Genomic DNA, 14,222 nt, shown 5'->3' with positions numbered 1-14,222 from the left:
TCATCTGAGCTGTCAGCAGTATTTAAATAGTTTAACTTAATCAAAGAAAATTGAGTTCCCTTCTTTTCTTTCTTGTTCATTTCGTTTAGTAATGTAATTCGGGAGCTGCTGGAGCCAACCTGAGGTCTGGAGATTGTTCTGTGGGGCTGCAACAAACACGCTGTCTCCTTCTCCCAGCCTTGCATTTCTAGTCCTGCACGTGACATCGTTCACTTCAATACATCCAGCTAAAATAAAATAAAAATCGAAACAAGGCACAGTATGTTTGTTTTGTCTCACTTGACTCCCGGTTCCGGTCTTACGCTTGCCTCACACCTTTTAATGTTCACAGATTCACATCGGTTACAGTCAAACGGTGTTTCGAAAAGCTCTTTTCGGGACAGCGTAGGCTAAGATGAAGCAGGGGCTGTCGGTGCTCTTTCCAGACCCCTGGAATGCTCCTTGTTTGATTCCGAAGTTTCCAAGGCAACCTCAACCCCTCCCTGACATCCAGCAGCTGTTGTATTGTGTCTGTCTGTCTTTGCAGGATTAAATGCTTGTTACATACAGTACCTTGACTCTTCCCACCTCCTCATAGCCTAATGCGCTGTCATGGACCAAGGCTGTGAAAAGGTTTGACTATAAATTATCCAGTGAGTAGTCTTAAGGTGCCCAACAGTCAAACACCATTTTAAGTTAACACATTAAAATAAACAAAACAAATGAAAGTAACAGCAGTGTAACAAAGATGCTAATTTTCTCTTTCTGTGAGTTTATTTTTATTACTAGGAAAATGCTGCTTTGGCCCAAGTCAGACTGTTGTGTCTTTCCTTCAGATGCTGTGCTTTAAAAGTACATAAACAGTAATTTATACAAACTGGCATCCGGCACACAGTGCTGAGCTACTGAACACTACAGCCCAGTTACCCAACACTGAGCAACTGAACACTGCATGTCAGCCTTCAACTCTGACCGACTGAACATACTGTAATCCTGCACTAAGGGCTAAGCTGCTGAACGCTGCGTTCCAGTACTCAGCACTAAGCTACTGAACACTGCAGCCCAGCACTCAACATTGCAGACTTGCAGTAAAACACTAAGCTCTACACCTACTGCGAGGCTAAACACTTAAAAGGTCACTCAAAATAACCCAAGACAACACATTTAACAGTGTTTCATTTCCAAAACAGCTCTGGGTTCACGATCATTTTCTTCTAACACAAAATCAGGGACCAAGACATTTCAGTGTGACTCATGTCTGGATTAAAACAAAAACACAGAAGAGAGCCCTGCACTTGGAAGATAACAATCTAGGAGGAGGCGCTAATTTTTAACAAACGCTGAACAAGCCCCTCTCAGTCAGCTGAACCATCAGCTAGTCTACATTTCTACATCACAATTATTTACAAACAGTGCAAGAGCTTGACGGTAGTTCACAGGAAAGGCTCGCTGCTCTGTGTGAACAAGGGAAACGGAGTGTAAAAGTATCTGGTCTGTCTCTCCCCTTGCTAGACCCCCAGTTAGAGGGAGCACTGAGGACTCAGTTCAGCCCACCGAGGAAGGAGGTGAACATAACCGTCATTTTCACACCCTGCCCCGAAACTTGGAAACCCTGTAATGTAACTTCTACAGAAATCCCTCCCGCCTCCAAATCCCCATTTTTCCCTCTTGAAATTCCCGGCAACCGTGAACTACAAGACACAACTGAAAGAAGGGTGAGGGACCTGGGAATTTCCCTCCACTTTCCATGTGCTGCTGAGAGGTGAGGGAATTATTTTCATGCTTTCTGCCATGTTTCAGGTGTTCCCACTTGGCTGAGGCTACAGATCCCAGGCATCCTCTCTGCAGTGGAAGCCATAACTGTAGCTGAAGTCTAACTATTGGTATTTGTGTAGCACTTGACATTGTCTTGTTAATTAGGCAGCACTGGTTTTGCATACCAGTGTTGCACCAAGAAACCCAGGTCTTCCATTCATTCCATTGCAGTCAAGTGTCCAGAGAAGAGCCCCGATCTCCTGCAACGCTGTCTCAGGTTTAGATTGCGTTTTTACTGCTCTTGCTGAGGCGACTGTTTGGTCTTTGGGCCTGTTTGCTGCTTTATTGTTAACACAAGACCTCAGAGCAAATCAATAGAAGAGGATTGGAGAGACCTGAAATGAATTCATTTTTACAAAGCTCAGGAAAGACGTATCGGGCATAAGGAAACAAAGCCATACCCGAGACCCATAACGCTTTTTTTTCCTCCCATGTAGCAAAGTAAAACGTATGCGGAAAAAAAACAGGAGGTACTTATTTACGCTCAGTTCTTCATGTACCCCACCTTGCCCAAGCGATGTTGTTGCAGTTTCAAAGTGACTTGGAATGAGTATATTGGTGATGGAATAGCCCTGTCCCTCATCTACCTCCTTAAGGATGTTCCCGTTCTTGCAGGTGATACTTTCAGGGCATTTCGTTCACATGCTGCGTGCCCAAGCATGATTCGGTGATAATGTGTCCGAGCCAAAAAGGAGCCTGATATTCTGTTTCGTCGTCGATCTCAACCAAAACCAAAACGTGAGGGTTTCGTGAACAGGATCCTTCTGTTTGCATGTGTGTTCTTAACAAGCCATGCAATTGGCAGCCAAATGAACAAGGCACAGGCTGTAAGATATGTAAGAGATCTGAAAGCTAAGGGCTAAAACTAGAGGGCCTACTGGTACGAGAGACACCAGTCTAGCACAGTGGTCTCTGCATCACTCTGTAAGGATGGAGCTCGCAGTATCTCAGTGTTGTGTTAGCGTTAGGGTTCGGGTTAGGGGCGTTCTATCGATTCTTCTATCGAAAAGGGAAAGCTAAAACATCAAAAAAGAAATTGCGTTAAGCACAGTGGAAGCCGCCGTGATTGAAGTACCGGTGCCATTTCTGTTTTAAAGTCGTTTTGTCGTGAAGTTATTTTAAATACTACAGTATACAGTGCCTTGCGAAAGTATTCGGCCCCCTTGAACTTTTCAACCTTTTGCCACATTTCAGGCTTCAAACATAAAGATATAATTTTTTTATTTTATGTGAAGAATCACCAACAAGTGGGACACAATTGTGAAGTGGAACGAAATCTATTGGATTTTTGAAACTTTTTTAACTAATAAAAAAATGAAAAGTGGGGCGTGCAAAATTATTCGGCCCCTTTTCTTTCAGTGCAGCAAACTCACTCCAGAAGTTCAGCGAGGATCTCTGAATGATCCAATGTTGTCCTAAATGACTGATGGTGATAAATAGAATCCACCTGTGTGTAATCAAGTCTCTGTATAAATGCACCTGCTCTGTGATAGTCTCAAGGTTCTGTTGAAAGCGCAGAGAGCATCATGAAGACCAAGGAACACACCAGGCAGGTCCGTAATACTGTTGTGGAGAAGTTTAAAGCCGGATTTGGATACAAAAAGATTTCCCAAGCTTCAAACATCCCAAGGAGCACTGTGCAAGCGATCATCTTGAAATGGAAGGAGTATCAGACCACTGCAAATCTACCAAGACCTGGCCATCCCTCTAAACTTTCAGCTCAGACAAGGAGAAGACTGATCAGAGATGCAGCCAAGAGGCCCATGATCACTCTGGATGAACTGCAGAGAACTACAGCTGAGGTGGGAGAGTCTGTCCATAGGACAACAATCAGTCTTACACTGCACAAATCTGGCCTTTATGGAAGAGTGGCAAGAAGAAAGCCATTTCTCAAAGATATCCATAAAAAGTCTCGTCTAAAGTTTGCCACAAGCCACCTGGGAGACACCCCAAACATGTGGAAGAAGGTGCTCTGGTCAGATGAAACCAAAATCGAACTTTTTGGCCACAATGCAAAACGATATGTTTGGCGTAAAAGCAACACAGCTCATCACCCTCAACACACCATCCCCACTCTCAAACATGGTGGTGGCAGCATCATGGTTTGGGCCTGCTTTTCTTCAGCAGGGACAGGGAAGATGGTTAAAATTGAGGGGAAGATGGATGCAGCCAAATACAGGACCATTCTGGATGAAAACCTGTTGGAGTCTGCAAAAGACCTGAAACTGGGACGGAGATTTATCTTCCAACAAGACAATGATCCCAAACATACAGCAAAATCTACAAAGGAATGGTTCACAAATAAACGTATCCAGGTGTTTGAATGGCCAAGTCAAAGTCCAGACCTGAATCCAATCGAGAATCTGTGGAAAGAGCTGAAAACTGCTGTTCACAAACGCTCTCCATCCAACCTCACTGAGCTCGAGCTGTTTTGCAAGGAAGAATGGGCAAGAATTTCAGTCTCTCGATGTGCAAAACTGATAGAGACATACCCCAAGCGACTTGCAGCTGTAATCGCAGCAAAAGGTGGCTCTACAAAGTATTAACGCAAGGGGGCCGAATAATTTTGCACGCCCCACTTTTCATTTTTTTATTAGTTAAAAAAGTTTCAAAAATCCAATAGATTTCGTTCCACTTCACAATTGTGTCCCACTTGTTGGTGATTCTTCACATAAAATAAAAAATTTATATCTTTATGTTTGAAGCCTGAAATGTGTCAAAAGGTTGAAAAGTTCAAGGGGGCCGAATACTTTCGCAAGGCACTGTATATTACAAACGCCACGCACAACAAAAATAAACATCATTTACACCCATTGCCTGGAATGGCAATGGAAATAAAAAAAAACACAAAGTATAAAAAAAGGGATTTTCAACTAAAAATTTAACGTTTCTGTCTCCGAGAGAAGTTTTGGTCGCCCCATCTGGGATTCGTTTCCGAATGTCCCTCTCTGAAAGGAGCCGTCTCGAGCTGTGACTAGCTGTGTGGGGACGGGATTCTAAAAGGGCTCATGAACGTATCTACAGGAGGATCTGCTTTGCTAAAATGACACCTTGCGCAAAACTCGAAGGAGGAGCAAGCGATTTTCCATCTCTTTTACACCCTTTTCCGTTCCGGGCCTCAGTTCCGCAGGTCGATGTATTTCTCGCACTTTACTCCAGAAGAAAAACAAAGAGAAGAGAAAGAAACAGGAGAACGTAAACAGCCTGAAGGGAGATATTGCAGGGTGACATATTTAAGATACGGCTACATCGCTTATCCCAGCACGCAAAGAGCTGGAAAGTCAACCTCAAGTGCTGCAACTCTGTAACATGCCTGCAGAAGCTCTGTGTTTTGTAATGCAGTCCAGTACATAGGAAGACATTGCTGTTGAAGCCCAATATATAAATAGTGTGGAATCTGCAACTATCAAGATATTGGTAGGGCCCTAGTACAGAGATGTTTTCTCTACTGATTTGATAAAGTACTAATCTCTGTCGGAAAGACCACTTGTATTCTGGAAATTTGTTTCCAACAAAAGCAACATGAAACACAGATCAGTGAAGCCTTTAAGCTTCAAAGCCGTTGATTTTTTTATTTGAGCCTCTATAGTTACCTGGTCACTGGGGGGTTTCTTTTCACCATTGACTCCCTGTAGCAGCACTGTCTCCTCAGCTGGCTTTTCTGCCTTCATCTCCACAACGATGTCGTCCTTCGTGGTTTTTTCCTTTGTGCTGAGGAGGAACACGCCCACTGTTACCACCAGCAGCATTAACCCAAGAAACACACAGCTGCTGCTACTACATTGACAACACTAACCTTTTTCCTCCTCCTAATCCTCAGCCTTGCTCTCAGCTGGACCTTAAAGCCCTAAAACTGCACCCTGAGCACCTGTCATCCCTCACCCCAACACACACTCACCAACCTTTCCAGCATCCCCACTTCATAAATGTACTTGCTTTCTGCTCGGCCTACGTTTTGCCACAGCATTCTCCTCTTACCCAACACCCACCCATAAACTACACCCAAACCCTAAATTGTTGACTTGTGCTGCAGGCCGAGCATCAAAACAAAGCCTTTGCTTGATCATTTCCCCGTCTACCCTAGTGTCAGCTGGGATCTGTCAATTAAAAAGCAGTTCCGTTATATTTTTGGGGATTTCTTAATCAAGATTTGCCCTTGCTTTTTCCTTTTTTTACGTATGATCCCCATAACCACCTAAAAATGGTCTTCCTTTGTTGGCCTTGTTGAATCTGTGCTCCCGATCTACCAATGACTGCATTATGATACAGTATCTATAGAAATGGTATTGTTTTCTGTTTCCATTTTAACCCATCATAAGCCTATGCTCACCCTTAATGGGAGATTACATTAAAGTCCTGAACGTCTGAAGGAGACTCACATGTCCTGCTTGCCCGAGCGGCCACAGGGGATCCTGCCCTTCTTGTACAGGAAGTAGAGGACACTGCCCAGGATGGCGAGGAGGAGGATACACACGATGATGACCGCGATGATGACGCCACTGCCCTCTAGAGGAGAGGAAGGAAAGTGCAGCAGGGGTAAATTTCTTCCATCTTCTGAAGGTCTGGTGTTCGCTGTGCTCTTTTCACCGTGCACATCGAACTGCAGTACCCTGGAGCGATGAATTTTTTTTCCGTCTACAAAGGTATTTCTGCTGATGAGCCTGAAAATCCGGTTGTGCTCTAGATGCAGCCCTGTGGAGCTAGTGGCGAGGTCTCTGGACTCAGTAGCATGTGGGATCAAAACCCAGGTGGGGCTCCTGTGTCATTCTCTTGTACCTCATTCCAGAGTGTTTCATCCAAATCCTCAGCTTTGTAAGCAAATGATCATCGACAGTGATCATTTTGACATTGTCTGGTTAACTAATCATTTTCACAGTTGAAATGTAACAGGTGGAGGAATTCGTTTTCCACTTTTACTAGAAAACGGATTATGGAATATCTCCACCTCTGACCTCTGAACACTGGTGAAGGTCCCACAGATCCAGAAATATCACCCCCTTGTTCCCCCACATTCTTGTTATTTGAACACGAGAATTTGCCATGCTCTATAATGTAATTGAAGAACAGTTCAGAGACAGGTTACACAAATGCAGCAGTTTATTTATCTGAGCAAATCTTTTGTCCTTTTTTATTTACTTTTTTCACTGCCTTGGAGTAGGCACCAGCATTTCATCATTTCAGAGCACTTTAGTCGGGGGGGAAACCGAAAGGCTCAGGTGACGAAATTGGGCAAACTTGTTTTGGTTCTGTTCACTGCAAGAAGGCAGCGCAGGTCTGCTCAGATAAATAAAACCTGCCCCGTGCTGGAATACCACTGGGTTGACCCCAATGTGAACTGAAGCTGTAACAAGAAAATTGCCCGTGTCCGTGCAGTCTGTAATCTCTGATGGAGCCTGCTGGGTCAGAACATTGCTTTCATATTCCAAAGTAATCGAGTATTTGTGTTCTGTGCTTTTTTTCAATTGGAAGATTCAGTGCTCTGCAAACGGAGGTAAAACCTCTATTAAAAAGCAAAAGCTTAGTTCTTTCTTCTGCATTCTCTGCAGCGCCAATGCAGTATCATGCTCTGTGCCCCTGTTGTTCTGTTACCCTGAGGTTTACCAGAGATTAAAGACTGCAGTTCAGCCTGTCACAGGGGCTTGAGCTACTGTAGGAAGGCAGCCTGTGAGGGCAGAGCTGCTGAGTGCAGCACAAGCTGTTTTCGCACTCCTCCATCAAATTTCCCTCAGCGCTGTCCGAGCTGCCTCGGGATTTTCACTGCATTTCTCCTCAGCCGGCTTTTCTGTTTTGTTTTTTTTATACCACATTTGAAACGCAGTAAAGGGGAATGAAAATAGGCAGATTTTCAAGATACATTGTTGTTTTTTTCTTTATAAAGAATGACTTGGGTCTTCGCTGAGGGTTCAGTGCAGGAGCAGGGCCTGGGGTCAAGGCGCCTTTGTCTGTGACGCTGTGGAGCGCGTCCAGGGGGACAGAGCTGCCCCGGGGGTTTATTTTTCAGACCCGCGCTCTGGCTGTGAAGACTCGAGTGCTGCTGCAGACACACCTGGAGGCTCTGTAGAGGAGGAGCCGAGCGAGAAAGGTGTGCTTTAGGTTAGATGTAGCCGTGCATGCTCACAGTGGGAGGGTGGGAATGAGTTGGGGTGGGGGTGAAGCTGAGAACAGGGAGCGTTTTTGCGAAGCACAAACCTTTTTTCACAATCTTCTCTCTGGATTTTGTGACTAGAACAAACCAGAGGGAAATAACATTTTTAAGAAGTCATTCGTTCCAAGTGCCATTACTCTTTCAAACTCCAATGTATGAGCCTCTTCCCAGCACTGTATTGACAGCCTATACACCTGTGTCACACCTGAACCCTATGTTTTTGTTGTATTGTTATATTGAATTGTCAGTTATATTGCACTGATTGCATACATCTTGTAAGATCCACTGAAGGTTTTAGGTATCCTGCATGACACTCTTGATATTGTTGTCTCAATGAGGCCAAAGGAAAATTTCAATAAAGTAGATTCTGACTCTGATTCTACATTGACTTGAGATCAACTAAACTAAAACTTTTTGATTAGGGGCTTTCATGGCACTTAAACATCTAAAACCTGTCACTTTACCATTTAGAAAATAATTTTGATGAAAGCTGTCTTGTTTAAACTCAAGCTAATAGAAACCATACGTTTAATATGAGTGACGTTTTAAACATGAGCTACCTTCTACTGGTTTTCAGCTATACTGTGTTGCAACATGTTCCTGGTGAAGTGCTTTCACACAGGACAGTGCTGGATGTAGAGACTGTGAAAAAATCATTAGGAATTAATTTGCTTTTTTGGCTTTATATTAATCATGGCTTTCATCGCTCGGTGACTAATGATCATCAAAATCAAGATGAAGAGTCTTGTGGAGTCTGCAACACATGACCTCCAGGTCAAGAGGTAGGAAAATGATTCTTTTTCTTGTGTATTGAAGTCAGACAGTAAAAGCTGAAACTCACCAGTGGTGGACGGAGCAGTAGAGGTAGTTACCAGAGGAGCTGGAATACAAAAAGTGAGATTTATTACCATCACAGCAAATCACTGCTGCTGCATCTGTTCCTTGTCTTGACACCAGGGAAAATAGGGCTTACACAATCACTTGTAATTGCAAACTATACACAGTGGGTATTTCTGATGGTCACAAATCAGGCTCTTAAGGGCAACCGTTTGTTAAGTTGTTGGTGATCTTTCTAAAGCAGCCAACACTTCTATCTTTACGACACTCGCGAATATTGCCTTATAAAGCCGGGTGAGTCTGTAGACCCGAAGCTGAAATCAACTTTAAAGAGCCTGGCTGCATGAGAGCCGGTCAGATTTGGGGGGAAAAAAGAGGCCTGTGCTGTGCATCAGAACATCCCTCCGTGAGTTGCTCGCTAGCGGAAGTTTACCAAGGGAAAAATGTTCTCCCCCTGGGTGTGGGAAATGAAAACCATGCCAAGCTGGTTTCCTTTTCCAGAAGCAGGCGCTCAATGCAATATGGGCTACAGAGCGTCTGCAAGTCTTTGTTTGTCCAAACGTCCGAGCTTCTGGTGTCGGTGTCTGTACGGTATATTACACAGGCATCACTGGAGATAAACTAGCCCAAACGTCACCACCAATGTGCAAATGACCTCCTGCTCACAGCAAGACTGGCACTCACTGGCTGAGATGGCGAAGAGATGCTCTTCGAAGCCGGCCTCGTTCGAAGCATTGCAAGCCGCCTGGAGGCCGGAGGTCACCCTGACGGTCACCACACTGACCACATGCTGCTCACCCGCGTGGCTGAACACCTCCCGCCAGTCCTGAAACACACAGCCAAGAGTTACTGCTTCCCCTGCCCAGCTGGGAAACGTCTCTCATTTCAACAGATCTGGTCCGGCTCCCCGAGGGTTAAGGCTGAAAAACGGACGTTTGAGATGCCCAGAAAATAATCAGAGGAGTGCAGTTTTCAAAAGCACAGGAGAACAAACTAATTAGCGAAAGGCCAGATATGTACATCAATACCAAGAGTGGGAAAAAAACCATGCAGGGACAAAAGGAAACACAAATGTGTTCAAAGAAGAACAGAGAGTAGGGACTAATGTGCCTGACACTGGGTGAGAAGCATAGAGAGGAGGTATTGGCTAACGTAGCTTCTGAGAAAATGCTGAAATGGTTTTAAGGCTGCCGTCGTGGACTGGGGTTTGGGACTGGGAGTTTGTCACCTGCTAAAGTGTTCTGCAACAGATACAAGGCACCTCTGAACCCTGTGTATTAGTCTCCTGGCACTGAATATTACTAATTTGCTATTTCTTATTACAACCAAGCTAGGGCTAAACCCTTTTTTGGAGGGATCAACTGTGCTTAAAAAGTGAGTTGTATCCTTTAAGTACTTTCTTAATACTTCATCATCATGACAAAAACAGGGGTCACTTTGGTTTCCAAGCAATTGGACCACGACGGAAGTGGACAACTGAGGACAGTCTAAGTGACTCAACACGAGGTCAGTTGGGTCTCTGGCCGTGGGATGTGGCGCACAAGACAGAAATGGTGTGAGAGGAGGGCAAGAGATGGGGAATGGAGAGCGGAGGGGAATGAGAAGAGAGAAAAACCGAATGTACGCAAAGGTAAAAACCTTCACCGGCATTTCAGTGACAGCAAGGAAGCAATTCAACACATAGTCAAGGGTCATTTACAAAACTTTACTGAAACTGTTGTGCTGGAGACTACGTCATTGAGTTAGAACAACTCGTAACTGTATTTGCTGTTCTAAAATTCCCTCTTAACTCTGTCCCATCATCCCCTGATGTTTCCTTGCTCTGCAGGTACCTGAGTGCCAGATATAACCCAGTGGATTTTGGGCTGGGGGTACGCGCGGGCTTCACACGTGAGGTTCACAAACTTTCCCACAGTTTCCTCTATCTCTGTCTCAGGATGCATGTTCAGCCTTGGTATTCCTGACAAGAAAAAACAATGTGGAACTCTTAATTCACGGAACTACGATCTCTATCCCCCACCAGAGAGGTCTCCATTCCTGGATGTTGAGCTGCGGTCTCCAGCTGTGAGCCTGCGTGCACTCACCCTGCACAAGCACCATCAGCGAAGCACTCTTCTCCAGCCCAGGCAGCTCCGGCACGCTGACCTCACAGACGTACTCTCCCGCTGTGTCAAAGGTAGCCTCCGTCAGGGTCAGCGTGTTGCCTGCTGAGATGGACTCCCCCTTCTAGACCAGCAAAGAAAGAAAGGGGCCGTCGGACTCTTTTCTCCGAAGGGCAATTTAATGGCCAGCAGCTCAACAGGTGTGAGCCTGGCCAGCTGCTGCTGGAAGAGGTGTAAGTGGGACCAGTAGGGGGTGCTCACCCTGTGGTCTATGTGGGTCCTAATGCCCCAGTATAGTGATAGGGACACTATACTGAAAAAAAGGTGACTTCCTTCGCATGAGACGTAAAACCGAAGTCCTGACTCCCTGTGGTCATTAAAAATACCTGGGGGTTTCTTGAAAAGATTAGGGGTGTAACCCCGATGTTCAGGCCAAATTTCCCATTGGCCTTTACCCATCATGGCCTCCTAATAATCCCCATCTATGAATTGGCTTCATCACTCTGTTCTCCTCCCCACTGATAGCTGGTGTGTGGTGAGTGTTCTGGCGCACTATGGCTGCCGTCACATCATCCAGGTGGGGCTGCACACTGGTGGTGGTGGAGGGGAGTCCCCATTACCTGTAAAGCGCTTTGAGTGGAGTGTCCAGAAAATGTAAGCAATTATTATTAAATTACAGAGTAGACTCCACTGGACCATGACCCTGTAGGACAAGAGTTGGAGTCCGTTTTCGAAAAAGAGGAGCCCCAAAAGCCAGTGATGCCCCAAGTCATGGAAACCCCATTTTGACCTCTGAGACAGATAGAATTCCTCCTGGAATCGGCTGCCATTGTTGTCTGGGAATCTGAACATTATTGGACACCTGGCTCACAGGAGCCTGATGTGGGCTCTGTCTCCATCTTCTTACCTTCTTCCACACAACCTGGGTTTTCAGAGAAGACAGGGCATTGCAGGACACTATCAGACGGTCTCCCTCCACAGCGATAACAGTGTCTGAGGGTTTCAGCACAACAGGGTCCAGATCTGCAGAGAGACAAAACGCACAGTCCAGTTCAAAGTCAGCCTGCTTGAAAAGCCTACTTCAGATCTGACTCACAAAGCAGAGCCTTCACCCATTTTGCTGCAAAGCCTCAAGACCCCTTGTCTTTTAATGAATCTGTTTATCAAGAAGCCCTGAGACCTATGAAACTCTGAAACTCAAAGGTGCCTGCAAGTAAGGGTGTCCGGTACCAACGTTGCTCACTGGCTGCAATATGCGTTTGGCGACTGGATCTGTGGACAGATAAGAAAACACTTTGTGTTGTTGGTAACAATGCCAATTCCTTGTTTTTGCAGGAAAGTCAGTCTGTGGGAATCTGAAATGAGCTACCCAGAAATGACTGGCCTTCTCTCGATTCCACATTACGATGTTCTTTGATGTACTGGGCAGGAGTGTTCATCCATTCTCACTCACAGTGGACTAAGATCTCCAGGTTTGCTGTGAGCTCTTCAAATGTGTCCAGGTCCAGGGTCTTGCATTGGTAAAGTCCACTGTCTGTCCGAGCCACTTCCTCCAGGGTCAACAGGTCAGACTGAGATTTCAGTTCGGTCTCCTCAGTAGACGTTGACTGACCGAAACAAAAGATTGTTCAGATTTTGTAAGAGCATGCACAGGCAGACAGAGATTGGGAAGTCTATTTATATATTTTTGTAAATGCCAAGTGTTTTTATTACATTATGAGATTATCTTGTGTCCTATGTCTCCTCCACCACCACCACTAAAAGAAACAAAGCAGTTGGTTTTAGATCTGTGTCTGGTTTCCTGGACAGTTTTCTGAGAGGGAATATGAAAGCTGAAAATCCAACAAAAAAAATCCAACACATTTTTTAAAGAAAGTTTAAAGGTTTTGTTTATGCTTTGTCAAAATAAATAAAGGAGGGGTGAGGTGTCAGGCTGGAGGGGTTAGGGATTGAGTTCTTACCCTGGTTGAATAAAACGTGTACTGTGGGGGTGGGTTTCCGTCACCACGGCAACGCAGCTTCACAGTGTCACCTTCTTTAATCAGGCCCTGAGGGGACTCGCTCACCAGCTCCACCTTGGTGGTTGGGTCTGTGGACAAGAAGGCTTCTTTAGAAAGCTGGGCCTCTATAGCCAATCCACTGACGTCCCTTCTGGTTCCTGGCTCTACAAGAAACTCACTCAGGCAACTCCTGAGGAGGCTCAGCTTAGTCGGCGACGCAGTCCTTTTTAAAAGAGCAGAAATTACTCTTAAAAAATTCAACAAAACTTTTCAACAAAATTCAACAAAAAAGAGTAGATGGCATTCTCCTGTTTGTCACCATGCAACCAAGGTGACGAGTATAGAATATGTCACTCTGGTAACATGAAATTATGTCAAAACTAAAGATGTGTGAAGAGTGAAAATTATATTATATACTTTCTCTGAAAGAGACTTCCCACTGAGATCCACTTTTTCTGTTCACTGCAGCTCTCACAACGTCATTCGTAAAACTAGTGGTCTGAACTCTGGTATACTGGCTGAGGTCCATCATTCAGAACACTGGCAGGATAGTGTACGTGCAAGAGCCAAAATACTACAAATCTATATGTTCTGTGAGGAATTATTGACTGTTGACCATCAACATTGCAAATTAGATCATTTTCTGTCCTCTGATTAGTTACTCTTTTCTGTGATGTATTATTGAGTGTCTGGTAGAAAACCTCAGTCCATCCTACATCAGCTCATATACAGTACCTCATCTCTCTATAGAGCTACAGAGCGAGGCCATTGCTTAGCTTAGTGCTTTCCCTTGTCAATTTCACTGACTGCTCTGGTGAAAACCACTATGCATGTGCAAGTACAGCTTCTACAGAGATTCACAAAGGCAGGGACCGTGCGGAGGAGATATGGGGCTCACAGTGCACGGTGATGTTGATGCGCTCTGATTCGACCATCTTAAGACTTCCTGGGGCAGAGTAGGTGACCTCGCAATAGAAGGTGGCATCTTTGTCTTCCTTGGAGACCTTGTAGAGCAGGCTGCTCTTCACCGAGAAGAGTTCATTGGACTCCTTGGTCACTTGTGGCACCACTGTGATCTCTAAACACACAGAGCCACATGTCAGCACATACACACAGAAACACATTCTTCAGCTTGCACAAGAGCACATACACACAGAAACACATTCTTCACCTCACACAACACCACGTACACACAGAAACACATTCTTCACCTCGCACAACAGCACGTACACACAGAAACACATTCTTCACCTTGCACAAGAGCGCACACACAGCAAGCTGAGCGCTCTGTGAGAAAACAGCACCTTCATCTCCGACGACAGCGCGCACACAACACACAACGAA

The 14,222-nt window shown here is 45.1% G+C and overlaps 1 protein-coding gene across 3 annotated transcripts in view; it reads right to left on the bottom strand.

The window, feature by feature from the left end:
* Positions 1-4,560: 4,560 nt before the first annotated feature.
* LOC102691375 (cell surface glycoprotein MUC18) overlaps positions 4,561-14,222 on the bottom strand; it is a 49,768-nt gene continuing 40,106 nt past the window's right edge. The window contains exons 6-17 of one of the 3 annotated variants that reach the window (XM_015337376.2): positions 13,777-13,956; positions 12,840-12,967; positions 12,332-12,485; positions 11,786-11,901; positions 10,861-11,002; positions 10,609-10,736; positions 9,461-9,602; positions 8,781-8,819; positions 7,984-8,016; positions 6,174-6,300; positions 5,388-5,505; positions 4,561-4,947 (exon numbers count right to left, since the gene is read on the bottom strand). In XM_015337376.2, coding sequence (XP_015192862.1) covers positions 4,945-4,947; positions 5,388-5,505; positions 6,174-6,300; positions 7,984-8,016; positions 8,781-8,819; positions 9,461-9,602; positions 10,609-10,736; positions 10,861-11,002; positions 11,786-11,901; positions 12,332-12,485; positions 12,840-12,967; positions 13,777-13,956 — 1,310 coding nt within the window. In that variant the 3' untranslated portion in view covers positions 4,561-4,944. The remainder of the gene's footprint in view (positions 4,948-5,387; positions 5,506-6,173; positions 6,301-7,983; positions 8,017-8,780; positions 8,820-9,460; positions 9,603-10,608; positions 10,737-10,860; positions 11,003-11,785; positions 11,902-12,331; positions 12,486-12,839; positions 12,968-13,776; positions 13,957-14,222) is intronic. The other 2 variants (XM_015337375.2, XM_006642241.3) reach the window with 2 other exon arrangements.

Source organism: Lepisosteus oculatus, chromosome 23, assembly GCF_040954835.1.
Source record: "Lepisosteus oculatus isolate fLepOcu1 chromosome 23, fLepOcu1.hap2, whole genome shotgun sequence".
NCBI classification, from domain to species: Eukaryota; Metazoa; Chordata; class Actinopteri; order Semionotiformes; family Lepisosteidae; genus Lepisosteus; species Lepisosteus oculatus.
The sequence above is the reverse complement of the archived record's forward strand: the minus strand, read 5'-3'. Positions and strand labels throughout refer to the sequence as shown.